This window comes from Daphnia pulex, chromosome 4 (genome assembly GCF_021134715.1).
Source record: "Daphnia pulex isolate KAP4 chromosome 4, ASM2113471v1".
Taxonomy (NCBI): Eukaryota; Metazoa; Arthropoda; class Branchiopoda; order Diplostraca; family Daphniidae; genus Daphnia; species Daphnia pulex.
Window position 1 is genome coordinate 2,859,238 of NC_060020.1, and position 22,475 is coordinate 2,881,712.

Sequence of the window (22,475 nt, forward strand, 5' to 3'; positions counted from 1 at the left end):
TGAAGACGAGAAGGACGTGGTTTTGTTATCAAAAGGCGCTCGGCTTGGTGGGATCGCCGCTCCGGCTGACAGTCGAGATCTTCTTCATTTCACCGCACGGCTGAACGCGCCGACTGCTGCTGCTGCTGCTGCCGCACATCACAACACCGAGAGCTACGCTGCGACCCTGTAATTGCGTCGACACCAACGGCCACGGCCGGAGGAGTCCCCGATATATTCACCGTTCTACCGTACCCTAGTCAGCTAGCTACTCTGTCTAATCAAAAGACGGCCATGTCGATTTCCTGTCGGTTGATCGAGGCCACCGTATAGTAAGCTACACACTAACGAGATCGAACACGCCACCGTCGACGTAACACTCTCGGCGCGCGGTCAGTGGGTCACTCAAATGATGACCGTTCGATCGCCGGCGAAGAATTCCAACGATTCCGTATAGACAACTTTCATTTCAACTTGAATGAACAGCCCCTGCTGCTGCCCACGTTACTGCATCAGTGATGCGCTGCCAAATAATAAAATGGGCATTTTTATTACGACATTCATTCGCGAGTCAACTTGGCAGCTCGAGTAGTTTGCCTATACAAGATATTTCGTCATCGTGTAAATGTAAATCTACCAACTACGATCCCCGGCTGTAATCTAAATGATTTTTTTCTTCCCCCCGTTATCCTAATTGAATTATAGCCAACCCGTTCGTTTTAGACGAGTAGAACATACTTGTGTTGTACTTTTGAGTCTTTGACTACATCAGACGTAAGAAGATGAACAACTCTTTACTAGCTCAATCCGATCACGTTCTTTCTTTAATTGCAACCTGGCTTTCAATCGCCCGCCTATCTGTCATCTTATGTCTTACTTCTATATAGACTTGTAAGCTCAAATAGGTCTCCGCGTCTCTCAGAAAATCGTGACTTAAGCTGATTGGGCTCGTTGACATGACGACCGATTTTCCCCCTCCATTTTCCGCCATTTTCCCCCATTACCAAGTGCGACTGTCAGCCAACTTTATTACTGTATCAACTCAACATTGGTGTGTCACGCTACAAAAAAAAACAGAGTTTCGAGTTTCCCCGAAAGACTAGGAATAACAAACAGCGTATTAGCTCCATAGCCAGTCCAAATAATCACACTCGAGCAATAGAAAACATCTGTGAACGAAAAGTAATATATACGCGCCCTGCCAAGCTGAATAGACCCCCCTAGCAAAGGTTATATAGAGGATTGGATTGGATTGGGAGAGTGAATAAGGGCGATATATCTCCAAGAAGTGGCTGCAAGGAAGAAGGATATATTCACTGACGTGATTGATAATATGGCCGCCCCAGTTATCAGCATGATGTCGTCCCATTTGGCCAAGAGAGAGAGAGAGAGAGAGGAGGGGATATTGTAATATGCTGCCGCGATTTCAATGAAAAGAAGAAAAAATACCAGGGAATGTGTGGAGAGCTGAAGAAATATTTAGTTTGGGGGTCCCATTGGTCATGGACTGTTATTCTGTCGATCTAAACTACTCCAGCTCAATGTTTACTTATGAGCTCACGAGTACCATCTGAATACGATGAAGTCAGCCGGCCTTTCAGATAAATATATATACGTATATATTCCTCTGTAACGAAACTTGTGGATTACTTTTCTGTATACGGCAAATCTTGGCATTTCCAGTCATTTCTCCACCGAGTTCCGAGTACCGCGATAAAAAAAAGCCGCAAGATGGGACTTTGCAACAGTGGTACGCATGTGTCATAACCGTTCCCTGGCAATACACTCTATTCCATTTACATTCTTGGTCCTGTGTAGTATTCGCATACGAGTTATCTCCCTATCTTCGCTCTGTAGCAAAAATCCTGAATGACCTTTCTCTCTCTCCAATCAAATGGCACACAAATGAAAGGAATTGCGGGACCGCATATGCGCTAAGAGAAAATCTAACTCGATGTCGGGAATATGTGTAGTGCTGCTACGCATATACAAGTTTATGCTTATCGAGATTTTCCCGCCAATAATGGGCAGCGCAGCATCGATTCATCCGCGCGATTTGCGAAAGTATTTGGGATGTCCCCGAGATGTCCAAATATAGGTTGACGGTCGCGATTTTCCCACACCATCTGGTGCTGCCGATTCTCGGTGACAATTACTCGCATTGATCTTTTATACAGAGAAAACGCCAGCACGCCCTTGGCTGGTGCAAGATCAGATCGGCCGTAATAAAACACACACGCACACGCAGCATCGCAAGATATCGTTGACTTTCCCAGTGGGAACTCGCCACTTGGCTGAATGATTTCTCTGTAGTCTATCTGCAAACAAGATAGCGGCCCCCACTGTTTGTCACGTCGGTCCAACGATCTTCCTTTATAAAGAAATTTGCTGTTGGACCTGCCAATGATGCTGGACATTGGAAACAGCTGACAGTGCCAAAGAACGAAAGAAAGAAGAAGGAAAAGAAGACAACTTTGGGGTTCAAAGCAATATGAAGCGAAGCAAAATGGGCATAGAGTTCGTTTCACAATTTCAACAGAGCCTTCGCACTATTGTCAAAACAGTATTGTCAGACGATTTGAATTCTCTACGGGCCAGAGAAAAAGTTTTTGCCAGGCAAGTCGAAAGAGACTTATGAAAATTACCGAAATTCAAAGTGAAACAAAGTTACTTCTCTATACACTCGGCAGTCCCAGTAACTCGAAGGAGACTTTCTCTTTGCCAAATGCTGCTGTCAGAAGGAGATAAGAAACATTTCTCGAAGAAGAAGAAGAAAGGCAGGGCAATAACTTGCATGCAGTCATTCAATTCTGAATAACTTTTAATCGAATTGAATTTGTTGAGCGAAACTTTACGTATACTGGCCTTTGCGCATTTGGGCGAAAAGTCGAAAAAGAACAAAACGCGCTGCCAGACAAAAGGACGCGTTGTCTGCGCACGATTTCTGGTCAAATAAAGCCACTTGAATAATAATGCGGGATTGAAGGGAAAGTGTCATGTATCGATGAGTGCAAACTCCATTGTCGGCTCTCTTTTCACCCAGTCTATCGTTTCTCACTGCACGTACTCCACGTCCCCAATTTTTTTCGCCTTGTTTTTGGAATTCAGACACTTATATAGCTGCTACTGCCGTGTAAAGGTTATAGTGTGACCGATAAATATGATCCATTCAACCTTGGCTGCAGCACAATTTTTTTTTTCTTTTCCTCCATTGAATATTTTCGTTTTGAATTATTTATGCGGCGCATAAACTGTGGCCAATGTTGTCCAGAAAATGTTAAAAATGAATCACACGTCCCCCTGAAAAGACAGGATTTTACGTTCTCTGCGTATTGCATTATAATTTATACGAGGAAGTGCCGGTGTGACGGCAGATCTCCCTCTTCGTCAAAAAATGTGCTAGTTGCATTTTGCATGAAATGTTCAAAATTTTAAATATTTAATGATTTGAACACTTACAGACAAAGTGGTGAGGTACAAAACAAGCCTGATCTGCAGTCGTTCCACAAATGGGGGTTATTTAACGAACCCTTACTTCAAGTTTTAAAAAAAACCGAAATCGGAAAATCGAGCAAAACAGTAGACAAATCGAAAATCAAAATCGAGAATCGACAGAAACAATCGAGAAAACAATTCCAGTTAAAAGCGCTTAGCTCAAGAATAATCGTGCTCCGTACTATGTCACGATTTATGATCTACGCCACCAAAAATGTCAATAAGGAAGAATAGAGATCAATTTGTTCCTACCTTTAAGCCTGGGAAATACAGCCAGGCATCCGCATGTGTTCCATCTGAAGAATAGTTGAATCCACCAGGCGAGATGGGGAAAAAGGACGTCCTCGTGAATACACCCACACTCACATGGGTGTACACGAAGACATTTAAAGAAAGAAGAAGAAGGGATCCGTACCTCGACCTACATCGGCAGTTTCTCCAAACAAACCAGATGCTGTTTACACCTAAACAAATAATTAAAATTGGTTACGAAAATATTAACAGAAACATCAAGCATAGAAGAGTTGAAAATGAGACAGTGGGTAACACTGATTGTCAATAAACCAGAGAATTCGAGGTTTACACTCAATCCACTACATCTTTCATATCTTGTGGTAGTGATGGTTTGCTCGTGCTTTAAACCTGCACAAAGTAAAGGTTGCATAGCGAAAACAAACTGCATGCATTGACAGGGACATGATAAATGCAGCATTTCACAAATTTGAAATAGGTTAAACTCTTCTATTCAAGCTCCCATGATCATTCTGTTTGTATTATTAGTTTTATTTACCCGCCAAAACAGCATGGAGTGTCCTTTCAGCTAATTCTCTCGAAGAAACGCCATCCGAGTTGACACGACGACCACATTTAACGTAGTTTTATTTGTTGGACTATTTTTCGTACAGCCTCGTGTACTTTTTCCAATAATGTGATCGTTATGTTTTCTTTCCTAATCTGGAACTTTGTCTCTTTGTCTTCTTGAAAATGGAAACTGTGAGACAGATCAGATGAGCAGACGACACTAATCTTCTAATTATTCATGATTATAAGATATCGATAGATATTCTTAAAAATCGGACATCTATTTGATAATATCTAATTAATAGTTCGTCTGTTAAACTGAGTCCCCAACCACAGTCAAGAACTCAAGATAAAAGAAAAAAATTTGTAAGAAACCAGGAGATAATAACTTTAAGACCGAAACCACCAAAATAAGTCCCTCCAACTGGGAATCATGTTTTACAAACATAATATGACTGTATAACAATGACAGACAGCGGACCCCAGGAGGATCCGTTAAGCCACGTCATTCCAGTTGAGCTTATCGGGCCCATTTAAGCCGCGGGATTTTGAGGTCGGCGCGTAAACACGAGAGAGTAACGTACACACAGCAATGGCCGTGCAGTCCTTTCAGTAGCGTGGTGGAGCCCATTTGCTAAAGCTCCATCAGATAAAGCTCTCTTAACGCGATGCCCGATTCCGCCGAAAAGCCGTGACATGGCCAGCAATTTATAAGCGCAATAAAAGAAAATGATAAACAAAATAACTAAAACCAAAAACAACAGAGGAAGAAATAACTTGTTCCACACCTCTAGCATAAAATACTCAATGCGGTCGTCATTAACCGGCAAGTTTATTGATGTAGACACACGTATTGTATATATCTATACTTTACCTTTCAGTTGAAGGGTGATTTATTAGCCCAAGCATTATCGCTACCATACCATGTTTCCTTTGTTAACGACGAAATTTATAATGTTTTACTTTAACCTGCGTAGAATTTTTTAACTCCGTCTAGTAACACGATCATGTGATGGACCTAAAAATAAACGAGAATTGCTACATTGCCATGAGCTGTCAGCCAAGAACGGGACCCTTACTTGTATTGTCTTCGTCTTTCCATGGCTGTCCATGGCTTGTCCAACTTTATACCATCGATTCCACATAGAACTGCTGGGAGGGTTTTGATGATGCTGATCATGATGGAACGTAGTCTACTCTTTGTCCTCCCGAGCGTGTTTCTTCCGGGGTCTGTCCCAACAAAGTCGGCTGTCATTCATTAAATATCAGTCCCCACTTGATTGAAAACTTGGGCGGACGAACTTCCATACTTTCTGGCGAATCAATTTTGTTTTTTTTCTTTTCTTTTCTTTTTGCCACCTCACGTCATTGTCCGGAAGGAATCCTATCAGCGTACGCGTCCGTAAATCAGAGAAAATATTAGACTTTATCTTTAGCGACCATATGGCCCTCGCGGTTCCGCCGGATGAGTTTCTTGGATGGAGAGAAGAAAAACAAAACCTTTAGTGGCCAAAGGGGAAAAATAAAACTTAACATGGAGAAAGAGAGAATTAAAAAAGTTCAATACAGCCAAGAGGGAAACCATTATGAGGAGCTGGAACGATGTCGTGTTCCTCTGACTTGCATGGTGCAATATCCGTTGGGTTTCTTCAAATTTGACTTTTATTCTCGCGCTTTTAGTCAGGCGCATCGAGCCGGCCCTGATGAGAAACGTGCTTTGACTAGCTAATAACAACGATGCAGAATAACTCTTGACGAAGTCGAGGACCTTTTTTTTTTCTCTTTTTCATTCTCTTTTTCATTCAAGGCTTTCCGGTCTGAATGTCCAATAAGTCTCCACCGCCACGTCCGATATAGCTGCCATTTTTCTCCGTTAATACCCGCAGTCACGATTCAGTTTCGACACACAACATTTTTCGTCCCTTTTTCCATCTCTGTCGTCGTTTACCCCTCTAGTATATCTACTCTGCCTCAGACATTGTTTTCTCGCCCATCAGCAGCACATTGATCCCAGCGCCCTGTTCCATCTATCTGATAGATCCAGCTGCAATTTGCTTCTCTAGAAAGCCAATGCACTCGACATATTGAATCGCAGATGGCCAACATCATCCGCGACGTTTTGTGTTCCGTGTGCAACCCAAAATCAATTTCTGGTTTATTGGTCCTTTATCTCAAGTCCTTTTCGAGATTGCCATCAAACAGGCCACAGATCTCTACTTATACGCTGAGATACAGGACAAGGTTCCGAGAAACCCAAATCAACCTATTAGGCTATATACGTACAGATATGAAATGATGTATTTTGTTTTGTTTTTTTGCTTTTTGGTCTCCCATAAATCGTCTGTTTGGTTTATTCTTCCGCAGCATCAAAAAGGAATACGTCATTATTTTTTTGAGACTTTTTTCCACTGCATTAAACAGAGAGAAAAGTCATTTGGCGTGCGAGTCCATTGAAGCGGAAACACGGTTTGTCGCACAACCATTGCCAACGGAGAAAATCGTGGAATAATAATAATACAAGTTCAGCCCACGCTGGGTAAACAATATGCGCGCGTATAGTACATACAAAACCGAATGTCATATTGACTGATTACATTGAAGACCAGCAGCTACAAAATGAGTTGCCATCGGCGTTTGTTCGTACAGAGTAATAGCTTTACTGCTATTTCCAGAAACTAATGATAGAAATTGATTTTTGCCAAGATGAGAAATGGACGTAATAATAATGTGTGTCATTTCTAAAAATAAGTTACACACATTATTCTATTTTGCATTTGACACAGACCGTTTCGGTATCCGTCTCGGTATTGACGCTGACTTTCATCTCGGTGGACCGCTGGTACGCCATATGCCACCCACTCAAGTTCCGGTCAACAATCGGACGTGCCAAAACCGCCATCGCCGCTATTTGGATCATCTCGCTGCTCATAGGTAATAGATTTCAAAAGAAACCGCGTCTTAGATATTTATGTGACGTCCTCGAAGGTACTATATTTTGCCAATCATTGGCGCAGCTCACCTTATTTTGACTTGTACGCCACAGCAGAGGAGAGCGACGATTCACGCGTGAGGGCGGAGACGAACGCGCCTTGACATTCAATGACACTGGTAGAGTTTCGCTATACACACCGGCGAATTGAGTCACTGCGAAAAGGAACTTTTTTTTTTTTGAAGCAATTACTCTTCTCTCGCCGGGGGGATTTCGCTATCTAGCCAGCCATTTTGTTGTCCTATTTCCTTTTGGTATAGCATGAACCTCCTGGAATTCCAAAGGGGACCCTTTCACCAGAGTCTTAAGTGGCCTAGGAAGGCAAATACGAGGAGGGTATTACTGGAATTGACAATTTCAATAATACTCTCCTCTTTTTTATTTTCGAGTTCGTTCGTTTTTTTTTTTCTTTTCTTTTCTTCCCTTTTGGCTGAGAATAAAATGCGCGTGCTACTTCAGAGTTGTTGCTGGCTGGCGCTGCCGTCACGCGAAGAAAACAAACTATTGTTCAGCTTTTTTCTTCAGCTCGAATGTAGAAGTAGTAGTAGTAGTATAACTCGTTTTTAACGTGCACACTAAACATGATTCCGTTAGAAAGCATTCCGGCGGATGTTGTGTGTTTCCCAATCAAATTCCTGGCTGAAGAAATATGGCTGGGCATTCTTTCCGTGTATGATGCATCGTATCATCAAATTTTTTTGAAGATTGCATCACATTCAACCCGAGAGGAATTGCAATCAAATGTGTAATCCATTGCCATTTTTGGGGGAGAAACGATAGGGAAATTTATTGCGTGGTTTTCCCACCAGACGTTCTAACGACACACTAACGATTATAAAAAAGCAACTATATACGAATGTGATTAAATTTTCTGTTATATACCTTTCTATAAAGATATCCCTGAATTGGTGGTGCTGGAAACTCGGCAAGGCCGAAACCTGTCGATTAGCACCGTGTATTTCACACAGTGCCAACCGAGCTGGGATGACGAGACGGACCTTTACAGCCAGCTGGTCAAATTCGCTCTGCTCTACGCTCTGCCGCTCCTATTCATCTCCGTCACTTATTACCAGATTGTCAGGGTCTTGTGGCGCTCGGCCCGGCTGGCCATCACCGGCGGCAACCGTTCCAACACGGGCGACAGCACAGACGATCACAACAGCACAACAGGTTAGTATAAGAATTAATTAGACGTCCGTGCATTTAATATTATCTGCGCATCCATTTCTTTTTTTTTTTTCGTTCCAATTTTCGGTAGATATTAGATTAGAATTTGGTGGAATCTAGTTATTAATGTTTGTTGTCTCATATCGTCTAGCTTTTTTAAAAAAATGGCCATGTTGTTCTTGGCGCCAGACAACGTAAACAGAAAAGAAAAAACCCGTTAAACTAAAATTCTCGTTTTCTTTTAGTCTCAAATGTGTTTTCTTAGATGACAAAATCTCATCATTTTATTTATTTTCGTTGAACTCTAAACAAAACAAAACAAGTTCCCGTGAAGAAAATTGGGTTATTATACGTTTTCAACCTAATCGCGCCTTATCATCGCCATCGATTTACCAAATCGGATAGAAATATTAGCATTTCCTGTGTGCAATTCGATTGGCAATGTAAACTACTTCGCTCCCCTCTGGGCTTTTCCAAGAAAAATCTGGAGGGCAACGATTTGCCGTCTAGTGAACAACTTGATCCTAAATCTATGAAAACTGGGTTATTTCATATTGATTGGATTACGGATACTTTCTCTGCTTACGCATTCGATTCTATTTCGGTCCGTGCCGAAGAAAGAGACGACGAGGGCAGCAAACGGACAAGATGGGGCTTTGGAAATGCATTATACACCATCACTCGACCGTAGATTACGACGCCTCCGCTGGCGCCACAGACGGGATTAGTGCCCGCGCCGAATGAATGATGGTGTCGTTTAGAGTCCGAGCGTCTTCTTTTCTCTCCCTTTATACTTTTTAATGGTCGCCACTAGTGTTGGTCGACAGCAGCGAGAGTTGCTGAGATTAACCCGTGTGGGCTGACAGCGAGTGTACAAACAGCGCAGCAGAGAGTTTTCGACATTCGACAATCGCCAAGGCGATGATAGATGGGCCAATCGTCCCCCATCACGTATTCGAAGATGATGAACGACCGTTGAAGTGGACGACATATCACACCCAAATAGGGGCCACCGCCCTCATTGTTGTATTCGAATTCATTAAGTATATAACTCCCTGAGAAGACGACGCGGGAATATTTGAATTAAGTTAATAAGAAACACTTTGAACACAAAGAAGCTTTTCCCTCTTGAAATGAAATCGCCAATGGATGGGTGTAGATATTTATTTATATCAAGAGGAATGTTTATGGGGGGACGCAAACGTATGTGATATAACATTTGATCGCCACCGAAATGGGCCGTCTGCTGTTTTATATTAAAACCCGGAAATTGACCGTTATTGCGCTCTTGTCTTTTTTTTTTCTTTTTTTTTTGCTGGGCAATATGTTGCCGCACAGTTCGTCTCTTCCCCAAGCAGCCGAGCAGCAATCATCACCACCACCACGGCCACCATGGAGGCAACGGCGGCAACGGTGCCGGTGGTGCCAGCAGCAACAAGGATATGCTCACCGTCAATTCCAACGCTTCGATCGAATTGCAATTGCGTTCCAGGAGGAAAGCGGCCAAGATGTTGGTCGTTGTCGTCATCGTCTTCGCCGTCTGCTATTTCCCCGTTCATCTAGTCAGCATTCTCAGGTGAGTGGGTGATGTGCCATATTACAATGATATACGAGCGCACATTCTTGGTAAATGATTGGTATAATTATGACGGCTGTGAGGGCATTCCCCGCGTTAATATTACGCCACTCAATTATCTTAATTAATTCACGGCTAGACGTTGCGCAGTATTTGAAAGTTCTCTCTCTCTCTCTCTCTTGATTATGTGATTTGGACATTTGGCACACATATACGTGGGAGAGCAGATACACAATCAAATTGACGCAAAATGATTACACGGTGGCGGCCGCCCTCGTCTCCCACTGGCTCTGCTATTTCAACAGCGCCATCAACCCCGTCATTTACAACTTCATGAGCGGTAAGTAACAAAGGCCAACACTTTCGTACATAAATATAGACCAAAATCTATACATACTCCACTGGTAGCTGCGCAACTTTGCATCCCCACCCCTCCACTCCTTGTGATATACACTCAAACAAAAGTTTCCGCCAAATGATGAACGCCCCGCAGAGGATTGTGTCTGACGGGTATAATAATTGCAGCAACTGCCCAGCAGCAGCCGAGACTGTGGTGGTAGAATCTAGACTTTTGGTAGTATTGTATAGGCGACGACTGGTTGATCGCTGCTGTTTTCCAAGTTACAACAAACTTGTATATAGTTTATACACACACGCGGACAGACGAAATTCGATTATGAGAAGGAAGAACACTGCGTGCTGTAATAAAAAAGAAAAGAAAGGTCTACTATATATACTGCTGGGCTATATACGTGAGCGTACTCTTCTTCTCTGACGTCTTTATTCTCCAGGAAAATTCCCAAACAAACGAGTGGCTTCTTTTTTTTTCATCGCCGTAAAAGAACTTGGCTTCTAGCCCAACGGTTGCAACGCGCTATTGGGAGTGATGCACACGCCCAATATCCGCCTATATAACGGATGCGACTGGGCTAGACCAGAGATAGAGGCTGCTGCTCCGTATAACGTGTCAAAAGAAATCAGATTTGTCTGTCATTTTCGTCAGCTTTTAACAAAGATTGTTGGTTCGTTTTTCTTTCTGCCTTCCAATCGAATCTAATCGGATCTAGAAAATAGGAGAAGATAGCGACATTCGCCAGAATTTTCCATTTGTTTCTCACGATCGATTGTAAACAACATTTCATCGGTATTATGGTTTTTGAAGGTGTGCGTGACACAGGTATTTTCTACAGGACTTAAAAAAAAAACGCAAAATAATTGTTTAGCGCTTTCAATTCTTGATGCAACCAAAAAGTGTTGCCATCTTTCGACGAGTCCCGAAAGCGAATAAAGTTGCGTCCAAACCCCTGTAGGGCGTCACGTAAGCGCACCATAATTACATATATACCAACCTGCGTATAACGAAAGGTCGATGTCGCCCGACATGCGCACTCTGATTGCGTCCATCAATATGGCACCAGGTTACTTCTTTTCAGACACACGCGTAACAATAATTGGGACAAGTCAAAAAATAAAATAATTATACAGGGCTAGTTTGCAAATATAGGCACACGTCCTCTCCTGTATGTGTGTGTGTCGTGTGTTATTTGACGAGCTTATTTCTTATTTTGATTGAAAAAAAGAAAAAAGAGAAAATCTTGCATTTTTGCACTTGTACGTGACATGTGTGTGTTGTGTGTGTCTCATATACTTAGGCAAGTTTCGTAAGGAGTTTCGGCGCACGTTTCGCTGCCGTTGTCGCTGGCTGACTGACCACCTGCCCGGCGGGGGACGCAGCCGTAGTTCCGTGTCCATGTGCGGCGCTGGCGGAACTCGGCTGAATCAGTCCATGGTCGCGGTCGTCCGCGTGCCGACCGGGGCGACGGCTTTCGCAGCGGCGCTGGCTTCGACGGCGCCGGCCTCGACTGCCGTCGCCACCGACCGGCTGATGGCCAGCAACGTGCCGCCGCCGTCGGCCGCCGCCTGCTATCCGCTCAGACAATGCCGCTCCAATCACCCTACCGCACGCTCCATCAGAACGCTCACCTCAACCACGTAAAAAGCAAATTCATCGTCACCACCACCACCATACCATCCCCTGATTGCCTATGATTTTCACTATATCATTTCAAATCTCCCGCCAAGTTGATTCGACCCCCGTCTCATCTTAGTCCCCCCTATAATGGAGTTCTTTTTTATTTTTTTACAATTACGTTTTGTTTATTTGATTTGTTTTCTCTTTTCCTATTTATCTCCGGTTGAACGGCTCGAATCCATCTCGTTGATTAGTTCGTCACGTTTAAGGAATATTGTATAAGGAAGTGCTAGGCGAAATAGCCAAGGGGGAGGTCGCAAGTTGGGGCAACTCTTTGGATCATTGTATACTATATACATTTCCGTATAGAGGTGGATGGAGTATATCCATCAATCAGATAAATGGTGTGTAAACTCTCTTTTGTGTTCGGTGGAAAAGTCGACAAAGTCTCTTCTGCTGCCATAGCGTCGCCGATAAAATGGCGAGAATGATGATTTTGTTGTGACGACAAAGTGATGGGAATTATTATCATTTGGAGGGTCTAGGGGACATTTTTCATGGTATCATAATACTAGTCATGTTATAAAGAATATAGACCGGCGACTATATTAAAGGTTATCCCAAAATCACACACTGCCGGCCCACCCGAGATTGAACGTAGAAACTCATCAAACGCTTTGGGATTTAATTTCCAATCAGAAAAACTCAGAAAAACTCAGAAAAAAATGTAAAATGATGAGAGTTTTCAACATTCCCTCGGTGGCTTATTAAATTTGAAACCCATCAACACGCTCGTGTGATTCATGTTTGATTTTGTTTATTACCCACTCTCACACTTTTGTATCGATACGCTTAAACTGTATCGCCGCTAATTATTGATTTATCGGTGCACAAATGAATTCGGAATTTATTTTGTGACAACCATTTTCGATCCAACCAATCGAGGACAAAGAAAATTTGTAGATATGCGCTATGATATCGTTATCACATCCGATCTCATGAATCGTGTCCAGCATATCATATATATATATTCAGTTATTCTCTTTATTAGTCGTTTGCAAATCAAAATCTTTCACGGCCAATCAACTTCTCCCGCATTCAGAAATTTTCAAAAGATGTAAAGGGTATCGATTAATTTAGCTAATTATTACATCATTTCGTTTTTGTTTTTTCCTCAGGACAAAAAGTTCTGTTGCAAACCATTTTTTGGCTAATGATATTAACCCAGTAGTAACGTTAAGAGCCCCAGAGGAATCCAGTTGTTTATTGCTGTTCATTTGTTCTTCATCTCTTTGATATTACTGGTGGTTGCATGCTTTTTGTCCGGTGTTGTTCCATCCACGCCACACATCACACACTCTCTAACCTCATTCCATCACTTTTTTTTCAATTAATTAACCCGGCGTTATCACATCATTTCCTTATTCCCATACCATGTGTGTAAACTATAAATACATATATAACCCGAGCATTGTAATAGCGCTCACGCTCACTTTTGGCTTTTCATGTTCTGTTTTTGTTTTAATCCCTCCCGTTTCTTTTATTTCTTTTCTCCCACCCACCCACTATCATTCCCACCTCCCCTGCTGGTTGTTTCCTAACACTATATACATATTTGTCAAAATAAAAAAAAGAAACCAAAAAACGCCAAAGCCAAAGACATATGAAAGCCAATAAAGAAAACCTGTCCGACGATATTTAACAAAACCAAAACCGGTGCGGAATTCTTTTCAACAACAAAAAAAATACACGTTTAACGAGTTATTTCTCTCTATTGATTTCAATTAATGCATTCTCCATCATCCTGTACACGGCATCGCTCACTTACCTCACCACATAACATGATCACACACATATGTCCTGCTATAATAACAATGAATAACATTTCTATTTTGCTAGATTGCGGTCCATTAATCCCGCCCCGCGCTAATTCAAATTTCCAAGACAAAAAAAAAAAAAAACAGCAGACTAGTTTTCATTGCTACTGGCTAAACTGCTAGGGCATATTGTATTAAATAGGGACCCTCCTTTTTGACATCCAGCATTCGTAGCAGAGAACGTTAAAAACAAGGAAAGAGTAATCGTTTAAAGCAGAATTTCCATATTAACAATTAATGGCGATCTCAACTGTATCATTTGAAAGATTTAATAAGAAATTCTGAGACCTGATCTCAGCAGAATAGAGTTAGTAATTCGGTAACATCGGCACATTTCTCAGCACTTTTTAAATTTAAAATTCTCAAATTCAAAATGAAAATGTTTCTATGTTCTTGAATGAAAGCGACAAAATAGTCACGTACGGTCGTCGCCACTGGAATAAAGTTCCTAACGGATTTTATTGCCGTATTGGTCTGCGTCTAGTTCTTGGAACCGTGTGTGTGTCAGTGAACCTGAACATTCTTTCTCCTTTCAAAAAAAAATGTCAGCTACTATCTCAGCAGTGAATCTCAGACCTATTGTAAATGTTATAAAAGTTCCTCTTTTTTTTTCGTTTGATTTTTTCGATTTTTTGTTTTGTTTTTTCCTTTTTCGGTTTGGTTTCTTTTTGGTTGGTTCCATTTCCGTATGCCCCCAAAAGAGAAATTCCGTCGAGAATTCGGCATTGCCATGAAATGCTGCTCGGCCGATGAGGACGGACGTCGCCGTCGACAGAATCGGACGACTCACAATTTGAGTCCCTCGCCCAGCGTCGTCACCAGTTTGACGCGGACGCCCAAACAGCAGCACCAGCAGCAGAGACAGTCAGCGCAGCAGTTGGGATTGTTTGGCGGCAGCAGCCAGCAACAGCCGAGGAGATCGTCGACCAAAAGCGGCAACAGTTCGCCCATTTTCAAGGGCGGCAAAAACGGATCGACGCCATCGGAAGCTGAGACTATTTTACTTTGCACGATGAACTCCTCGGCCTACACCCACGTCAGCACAGTTGACGAGTAGTTATTTATCACTTTTGTTTTGGAGACATTTTCTGTGAATAGATGACGGGATTATAATTAGCTAGACGACCAGCCACAGCGATGCCGTTATTATATGTTATTCATTTGACGAGTCAAAAGTCAGCCCTTCTCTCTTTTATATTTGCCGTGTTCTACTTTTTAATCGTCCATACTTATATCTCCCGTTCCAATCGACGTCTCGATGTCTTTATTAAATAATTGTTTGCGATGTGTTTTTTTTTATTATTATAACAAACGCTGTGTGTAGGCAATATACGGCCTGTTGAGTTATGATACTCTCATTTGATTCAACCCCGAGAGCACTCGACAATATTAGTTTGCCATCAAATTTATTGGCCAGGCCAGCGGCAACTGTTGACCTATATAAGGGCAGCACTGCAGCAGTCAACATCAAGTGCCAAGGGCTCCACCGTTAATTGTTATTTTCCGTTTAACCATTCATTGTTGTACGAGTCAATTGGCATTACAATAAATATACACGTATATACATTCTACCGGCCATTCATTTGTGTCGTGGTTTTGATATTGTGAAGCGAATAATAAGAGAAACGTATAGTATGCTAGTGTATGTAAAAAAAGAGATCAATAATTGCACATATGCGGCTGACGTCAGATTATATTATACATCTCTATATGTTATTACTGTGTAAAACAGTAGCCTACTATACTATACTATAAACAGAAATTGTAAGGCTTTTTTTTTCGTCTAAATATCGTCCGGATGCCTTTGGCTACGTTGGCCAGCATTACTTCTGGGGCTTTGCCCAGCACACGTCGGGCCAAATCATCAATCACTTGTCTGTGAGGCACGTACGCTTATTGCGCAAGTGCACGTCACTCCGATTGCGTGTGTAATAACGTGCCATTCATTACTATGCCAAGAAGTCAATTGCTAACCGACTAACGGGACGCGGGTGAATATTTTTATCTAGCCAAACCGGCCGCGGTCATTCACTCGTCTTTTTTTGTCGTAAGTTTATCATATACACAACGAAAATATTGAATTTCTCAACCGAAAAAAGAGCGAATGACAAATCAAAATTGGCAGAGCCGTGACACGAAATATGCCCTTGCATGGAGCAACATCGAAGAGATGCGCAGCAGTTCTAAGTTAAATTCGATAACGTCTAAAAAAGAGTCAATCGAGTGACGGTCCGAGCCGTATAAGACGATTGGTCAACATCCGCTTGCTGGTAAACAGCTCCGGGGCTCTCAAAGTCTTATGGATGGTGGGCAGCACACGTTTCTGGCTCTTTCCAGTGAACGAGAGAGTGCGACGTGACCGGACGACCGCCAAACAAGTTGCTGCCCCCCGCCTCCCGACAGTCAAAGCCATCTCTCACCTGAGGGTTTCGTCAGTTTGTCAATCTGTGTCTTTTTTCTATTTGGCCTCCAGTCGCAACAGCCATACCAGTTAAATAGACACAGCACCAGTTGTTGTAGCTTAAACTAGTCAATAAAATAAAAATAAAATGAAAAAAAAAAGTGTTTCCTGGTGGTGACGCATGCAGTTATTTAGCCAACTTTAACACTCGATCGATTACGGAACAATGCTCAGACGCGCTTGTATGCAAGCGGCGAAATCAATTTGTATTTCTACCGAGGTCAGAAGCCATGGAAATACAATCGAACATTTCCGTAAACCAAAAAATTCCGACATTCCAAGGAGTTGCACTTGAAATATCCACCTTGAAGTGTTTCTTTTCTTTCGATTTCGAAATTTATTTCTGCCACGCACGCCATGAAACGCGCATTAAAAAAAATGGGCGGACGTTAATTTCAAAAAAGCCCAACGCAGCAGAATTAAAAGTGCTGGGAAAAACTCCAGTAGGACGAGAGATGTTAAAGGTCTGATAGTAGTACTAATTTCAGTTCTCGCCGCGCTATAAGGACACACGTCCTGCGGACACGAGAGCCATCCGAGGAAATAGGATGGCCAGCCACACGAAAAGCGGCGACGCCCAGCAGCAGCTGAGAGGGCAGCAGCTATAGCAACAGCAACAGCATAAAGCCAAAAAAACCCATCCTATATCAACGCTGCGCATCGCGCTCTCATTGATGATGCACTAATTCAAGTTTTTGGAATGCGTGTGGTGCTCTTATTTTTTTCACTCTGCGGTGTGCAACATTTGACGGTCATTCCTGGCGCTGGGAAAATCCCAGCGTCCTTGCCTCGTCTAATGGAAGAGATCTTGTTTTATGGTGATTCAAAAAAGCCAGCAAGCGACCCTTGTTGTTGTTGTTGCCCTGCTAAAAAAGAAGAAGCGTCTTGCTGCGCTTTTGAAACTTCCGCGGGGTATATAAAGCGAGCGAAAACGCTGGCATTCCACACAAAGCAGTCGCATTGATCGAAGAGTGAAGATCTGGAGACGAGTGGCGAAACTCGAGACATTTCACCATGAACAAGGTTAGCTTTAAAAAAAAAATTTTGTTTCAATGTGAATTGTCTGTTACCTGCATGATGGGCAATCTATAAGGCTAATTGATTTCTTTATTTTATTTTAATTTAATAATTGTTTAACTTTTAAAAATTGTGATTGGACATGTAGGGAATTCTTATGCTGTTGATATTGGCTGTCGTCTGCGTCCTGGTGACGTCGTCCGCAAAGACCGACGAAGCTGTCGCCGCCGTGGAGACCGGAGTAGCCGCTAACGTCGACGATGTGGTGGACGACTTGGACGGCGAAGCCTCTCGTCGCCGTCGGATGCGCCAATTTCGCCCCAGCCGCAGGAGAGGCGGATATTTCCCCCGTTGGCTTTTCGGTGGTTAGAAACTGAAAATGAGCAGCAAACGAAATTTGTTATTTCCGGCTAAGTTCCAGCGCAATTTGCCATAATACCCGGTATAGTCGGGTGAGGTTAATATCGAAAATATCTGAAATATGTTGACTGCGTGACCCTTTTGATTTGTTATCATTTATACCTCGCTGCATTTGTCTTTGTGATATTCAGTAATACGTTTGGTGAACATTAAACAACCAATCTTTTGCCATATATAGCTGACTTTATTTATAAATCCAATACAATGAAAACGTTAGTAGATTATCTACGTGACTTTGGCCAAGGTTGGTTAGATGAACACACGTGACTGCATACCTGTTGTTATGTGAAAACGACCACACCTAGCCACTTTATTCCATTTACCCGATGACTGCTGTTGTATTCATCATCAACCTTCGTTATAACCCAAAATAAAGATTGATAGCAATAAATGTGGTGTTATCTATATCCATCATTAGAAATGAGAAGCGAACGCAAGTCTTGTGATGTAAAGTCCATCCTCCTCGAAGCTGATATATCGACAGATCGGATTGAATTATCACGGATAATGTATAACATTATCCGGCATATCTAACACTGGCAAAAAACGTGGCGATCTAATAAACCATATAGGGTGTTATCGTTCTTACGTAAAAATTCCTGCGCATTGGTGAGAAATGAGAATCCCGAAATAGTTACAACAAGAGCAAGGCAAAGGGTCTCGTCGAAATTTTCCCAATCGACCTTGACGTTCAAGGTCCAACGTCCTCTTCATTAATATTGGCCGCGTGAGTTGAGGGAGTGTGAGGGGCCCCACCTTTTGTGTCCTCGCTCTTCACTTGTTGCGTTTTTGGCAGGAAACTGCTTGGATGCAACCTGATTGTCTCTTTTGATTTTCGCTTCACTTCTTATTCAATATCTGAATGCCATCGGGATGAACCATCATCGGTGCGGTGACCGCGTTCAGGGTCACGAAAAATCATACGGAGTGCCCCCGAGAGAAACTGTACGACCAATTACAAACTTGCTTTGTCATATTATGTGCGCATGAACAAAAGCAACGATAGAAAAACAATAGCTAAACATTTTTGCAGAAAATCGGTGGGAATGATTTTTAAAATGTTCTGACAAACTCTAATAGCGTGATAATTTGTAACGTATAGTAAAAACAAAAACAAAATAAAGCTAGAACAGCTAGTCAAATGGGGATCCACCACCGTTTATTTTTAATTAGGTTATACGCATAGCTTAGAAATTCGGCTGAAACCGCTGAGAGTATTATCAAATTATGCCATTTAATCGAACAAATTTTAGCCATTGGTAACTGTTGAGAGGCAAGGCTGTTGAGTGTAAGTCAAGCAAAATCCCCAATTTTCTGCCTCTGCCGCGGTTACGAGAAACTCCTTGGAATCAGTGTAGAAGCGAACTTCGAAAGGTCTTCTGTAGCCTGTTGTGGGGTAATAAGACACAAATTCCGTTATTGAGTCATAACATTATTTAATTATTTGTGCGACGAGTTGTGAACCGTTTCCAATGTTGGTGAACAGTGAACACTTACTGTACAAAGATGTTGTCGCTGTTGTAGAAGCAGCTGTTACGGTGAAACCTAAAATGCCACAGAGCTTACTGGCGCAACCGACCGCTGCTCCTACCGAGGTAACGATAGAATTGGCTTGATCAGAAACGCAAGGGATCTGGAGCCAGTCGAAAGCGCAAGCTGAATCCATCAGCGTCCCGGTAGCAACAGCGCCGGTAGCTAAAGTGGAGATCCCATAAGGATAACTTGCAGTGGGCGTACACAAGGCGTATTTAACGCCACAGAAACCCTAATAAATGGTTAATTGTTTTCATTTGTGTATCACAATTTTGACTGATTTTGCAAGTTTAAACTGAGTTTGTTTTTTTTTTACTTGGTTCGTTCGAATGCACATGGTGTAGTCCTGATACGCCAAGTGTTGGACAACCGGAGAAGCCGCGTACTGGTAATTAAACGAGACCAAAGTTCCCGAAGCTTCGGTGAACCACTGGAGACAATTGTCTGGGGCTTCATTTTTGTATGGGCGAATTATCGACAAGAATATAATTACAAATAACAATGTATTGATATTGCAAACATAATTTCCTATCAGTTTGACACTTACCAGTGTAATCTGTGTTTTGTGGGATCTGCGATTATTAGAAAATTAGAATTATTATTGCCAATTTGATTATTTCTACAGTTAATTATGAATCCATTCAAACCTGAATGACTCTGATGTTCCAGTAGCGAGACGTGGTGGTTCCCGATGTGATGATGCTGAGGGTCACTGTACTCGTCCCAGGGCCAATATTTACGTACACTATTTAAAAGGGAAACGTTACTCGGTGAATTTTATTGCGTAATAATTTAGTGACTTACTGTGTTGATTGGCGTTGCTACCGCAAATCGCTGGGACTATGTTAGCGGAACCGGAGACGGTGAACGAATCTGTGATGCATTGCCCAGTCGTACTGAGGGTTGCCGAGTCTGGCTGCGCCAAGGTGAAGGTTAAAAATTCAAGGCTATGTTGTCGAAAAAAAGGGGAAAAAATCAAATTGGCATGTAAGATGCAACAGTTTAATAATTAAATTAATTCGTTATTAAATTAATACCGAAGTTGATCGACATCACTGGAAGCTCGACTGACAAAAAGAGAACATTGGCCAGCTGTGGTGTAGGCCGAACTGAATCCGCTGCTTTGCCAGTACGTGTTGTTTAGGCTGGTTGACGAACCGCATGTCTGGATCGTTACTATACACGCAGATATTGTATTATCGCAGCCATTCATTTTAAGGTAATTTTTAAAACAAAAGAAATTACCAACGCAACATACGCCAAATCCTGAAGCACAGGTTCCAGAAGCGGTTCCTCCATTTGTCGTGCATTCAGCACTAGTTAAACACGTTCCTTAACAGATATAAAAGTCGTCAGTTATTAGTATACAAATTTATGCTAATATTTTTTTTTCCAGAAATATACCGTTGTAAGAGTTAGTAGCGGTGCACACCACGTTCGGAAATCGGACGATTGAAAACAATGACAAAACTGAAAGTAAAAAATCAATCACTTATTTTGAATCTAAAAAGAAAAACTAGCATAAACCCCGATAAGAGAATAATTCAGAATACTTATTAGATATAGTCTTGAATACAAGCTGAACTATTTAGATGTTGACTTACATTTCTCTTCCCGTGTGCTTTCCGGCTCCGTGTTGTTATGGGCCAATTTTTCCGACAATTTTGCATCTCCTGGTTTCGCCAATTGAATAAAAACCAACAATACTACAATCAAAACCTGATTACTTTTGTCTGAACCCATTTTTCACCCACTACAAAAATCAAATTGTAATATGATTGAAGAAAGCTTGTATTCAACTGTCCTATGGTAGTACCATGTTGGTCGCTTTTATACGAACAACACACGGAAGAGGCGACGCACTGAAAACTAGGATAACACAAAGACTTCATTTGGCGAAACGCTATGCGGTCTACAGGTAGTAATTTATTGAAATAAACAAATAAAACCCGTCTGTTGCGTACTATACAACTATACCTGGGACTAAATCGTGCAAACTGATGCATAACTAATTTAAAAAAAAAAATACAAAATGTTTGTCTGTATCAGTCTGCATTCACTGCTTTGCTGAAACAAACTCAATTTAACATATTTAGCAAGGACAAAGTAAAAATGTTGATCTCGTATTTGCGTCGCTAGATATCGCCAAAAGAATTTTGGTATTGGGAGGAATATCCGAATAAAGTTTATTTATTCTGTTGGATATTCTTCAGAGGTATCGGTTCACTGACGAGACGATAAGACCTCGATGAATTATTCTCATGAAAATCCCCGTTTTCCTTGTGCAGCATTCATCATGCACCATAAATATCCAGCGGATGAGGAAATTGAAGTAATCATCATTCTCAGTGGATCGTGTATCTGCCACCAGACAATAAGAAGCGGACTAACAACTAATTAAGCTAACAGTCCAGTGAAAAAGAAGGCACAAACATATAGTAAAACGTTATATGGTCTTTTTGTGCTTATTAAATCAACAACCTCATTTCGATCCTGGAAAACTTTCACTTTTTTAATTCAGTGATTCTGTTTTTTCTGCGTTATCAGAGTTTAAAGCCTACTTTCATGATCATCTGTCTTTAAATTTTGATAGTCTTCAGCATTATGATGGGAGTAGATTTCATAAACAAAACTGAACTTTACTTTCAGTTTGCAATTTCATTGGCTTCTCTGGCACTAAAAATACGGTCATATGAAATTCAATGAAAATTAAGACATATTTTAGTTTACGTATGTATTTGTTCCTTTTTATGTCCGCTTTTTGATAGCCTATGCCTGGTTACAAAATATATCATTCGCTTTTGAAAAATGATGCTTGAATGTAACCAAGTTTCATTAGTCAAATTAGAAATTACGTGCTTGATGCAAAAAAAAACATCATTGAAATTATAAATAAAAGCTTATCCGAAAATTTTCGACATGTTTGAATTAATATTTATTTTCATCGTACAATTAGGTCAAAGAAATGTCATGTCATATGTGCCCCCGAGAAAAACTCTCTGACGAATTAAAAACTTGCATTGCCATACTATATGCAAAAAGAAACGATAGAAAGTATACAAATAATTTCAATGAAAATGGGTGGGATTGATTTTTTTAAATTTTCCAATGCGAACTATAATAGCGTGACAAATTGATCTGTAGAAAACGAAAACAATCTTGAAAATAATATATAATAGCCCGTCAAA

The 22,475-nt window shown here is 41.5% G+C and overlaps 3 protein-coding genes across 4 annotated transcripts in view; 1 reads left to right on the forward strand and 2 right to left on the reverse strand.

The window, feature by feature from the left end:
* LOC124191981 (SET and MYND domain-containing protein 4-like) overlaps positions 1–4,489 on the reverse strand; it is a 21,984-nt gene extending 17,495 nt beyond the window's left edge. The window contains exons 1-2 of the mRNA XM_046585062.1: positions 4,265–4,489; positions 3,727–3,938 (exon numbers count right to left, since the gene is read on the reverse strand). The gene's annotated coding sequence lies outside the window, so the exon portion shown is untranslated. The remainder of the gene's footprint in view (positions 1–3,726; positions 3,939–4,264) is intronic.
* LOC124191982 (orexin/Hypocretin receptor type 1-like) overlaps positions 1–15,425 on the forward strand; it is a 16,682-nt gene extending 1,257 nt beyond the window's left edge. Inside the window, exons 2-6 of one of the 2 annotated variants that reach the window (XM_046585069.1) lie at positions 7,059–7,206; positions 8,159–8,434; positions 9,770–10,007; positions 10,235–10,347; positions 11,660–14,522. In XM_046585069.1, the coding sequence (XP_046441025.1) occupies positions 7,059–7,206; positions 8,159–8,434; positions 9,770–10,007; positions 10,235–10,347; positions 11,660–12,003 (1,119 nt within the window). In that variant the 3' untranslated portion in view covers positions 12,004–14,522. Of the gene's footprint in view, positions 1–7,058; positions 7,207–8,158; positions 8,435–9,769; positions 10,008–10,234; positions 10,348–11,659; positions 14,523–14,557 lie in introns of those variants that run through there. The other variant, XM_046585067.1, reaches the window with a different exon arrangement.
* Positions 15,426–18,886: 3,461 nt separating this feature from the next.
* On the reverse strand, positions 18,887–21,093 carry LOC124192279. The gene is made up of 10 exons (XM_046585496.1): positions 20,892–21,093; positions 20,692–20,757; positions 20,533–20,619; positions 20,325–20,463; positions 20,092–20,234; positions 19,935–20,032; positions 19,835–19,859; positions 19,604–19,737; positions 19,252–19,519; positions 18,887–19,140 (listed from the first exon to the last, which is right to left on the reverse strand). Exons 1-10 carry the CDS (start codon positions 21,028–21,030, stop codon positions 19,004–19,006), a joined length of 1,236 nt encoding a protein of 411 aa, XP_046441452.1. The 5' UTR covers positions 21,031–21,093; the 3' UTR covers positions 18,887–19,003.
* Between the last annotated feature and the right edge of the window lie 1,382 nt (positions 21,094–22,475).

Bases quoted from the DNA above. Each gene is read 5' to 3' on its own strand.
- LOC124192279 (XM_046585496.1), bottom strand. From the start codon at position 21,030: ATGGGTTCAGACAAAAGTAATCAGGTTTTGATTGTAGTATTGTTGGTT. The intron at 19,520-19,603 runs GTAAAAAAAAAA...ACCATTTATTAG, and splicing joins TGTGCATTCGAACGAACCAA to GGTTTCTGTGGCGTTAAATA. The intron at 19,141-19,251 runs GTAAGTGTTCAC...ACCCCACAACAG, and splicing joins AGCGACAACATCTTTGTACA to GCTACAGAAGACCTTTCGAA.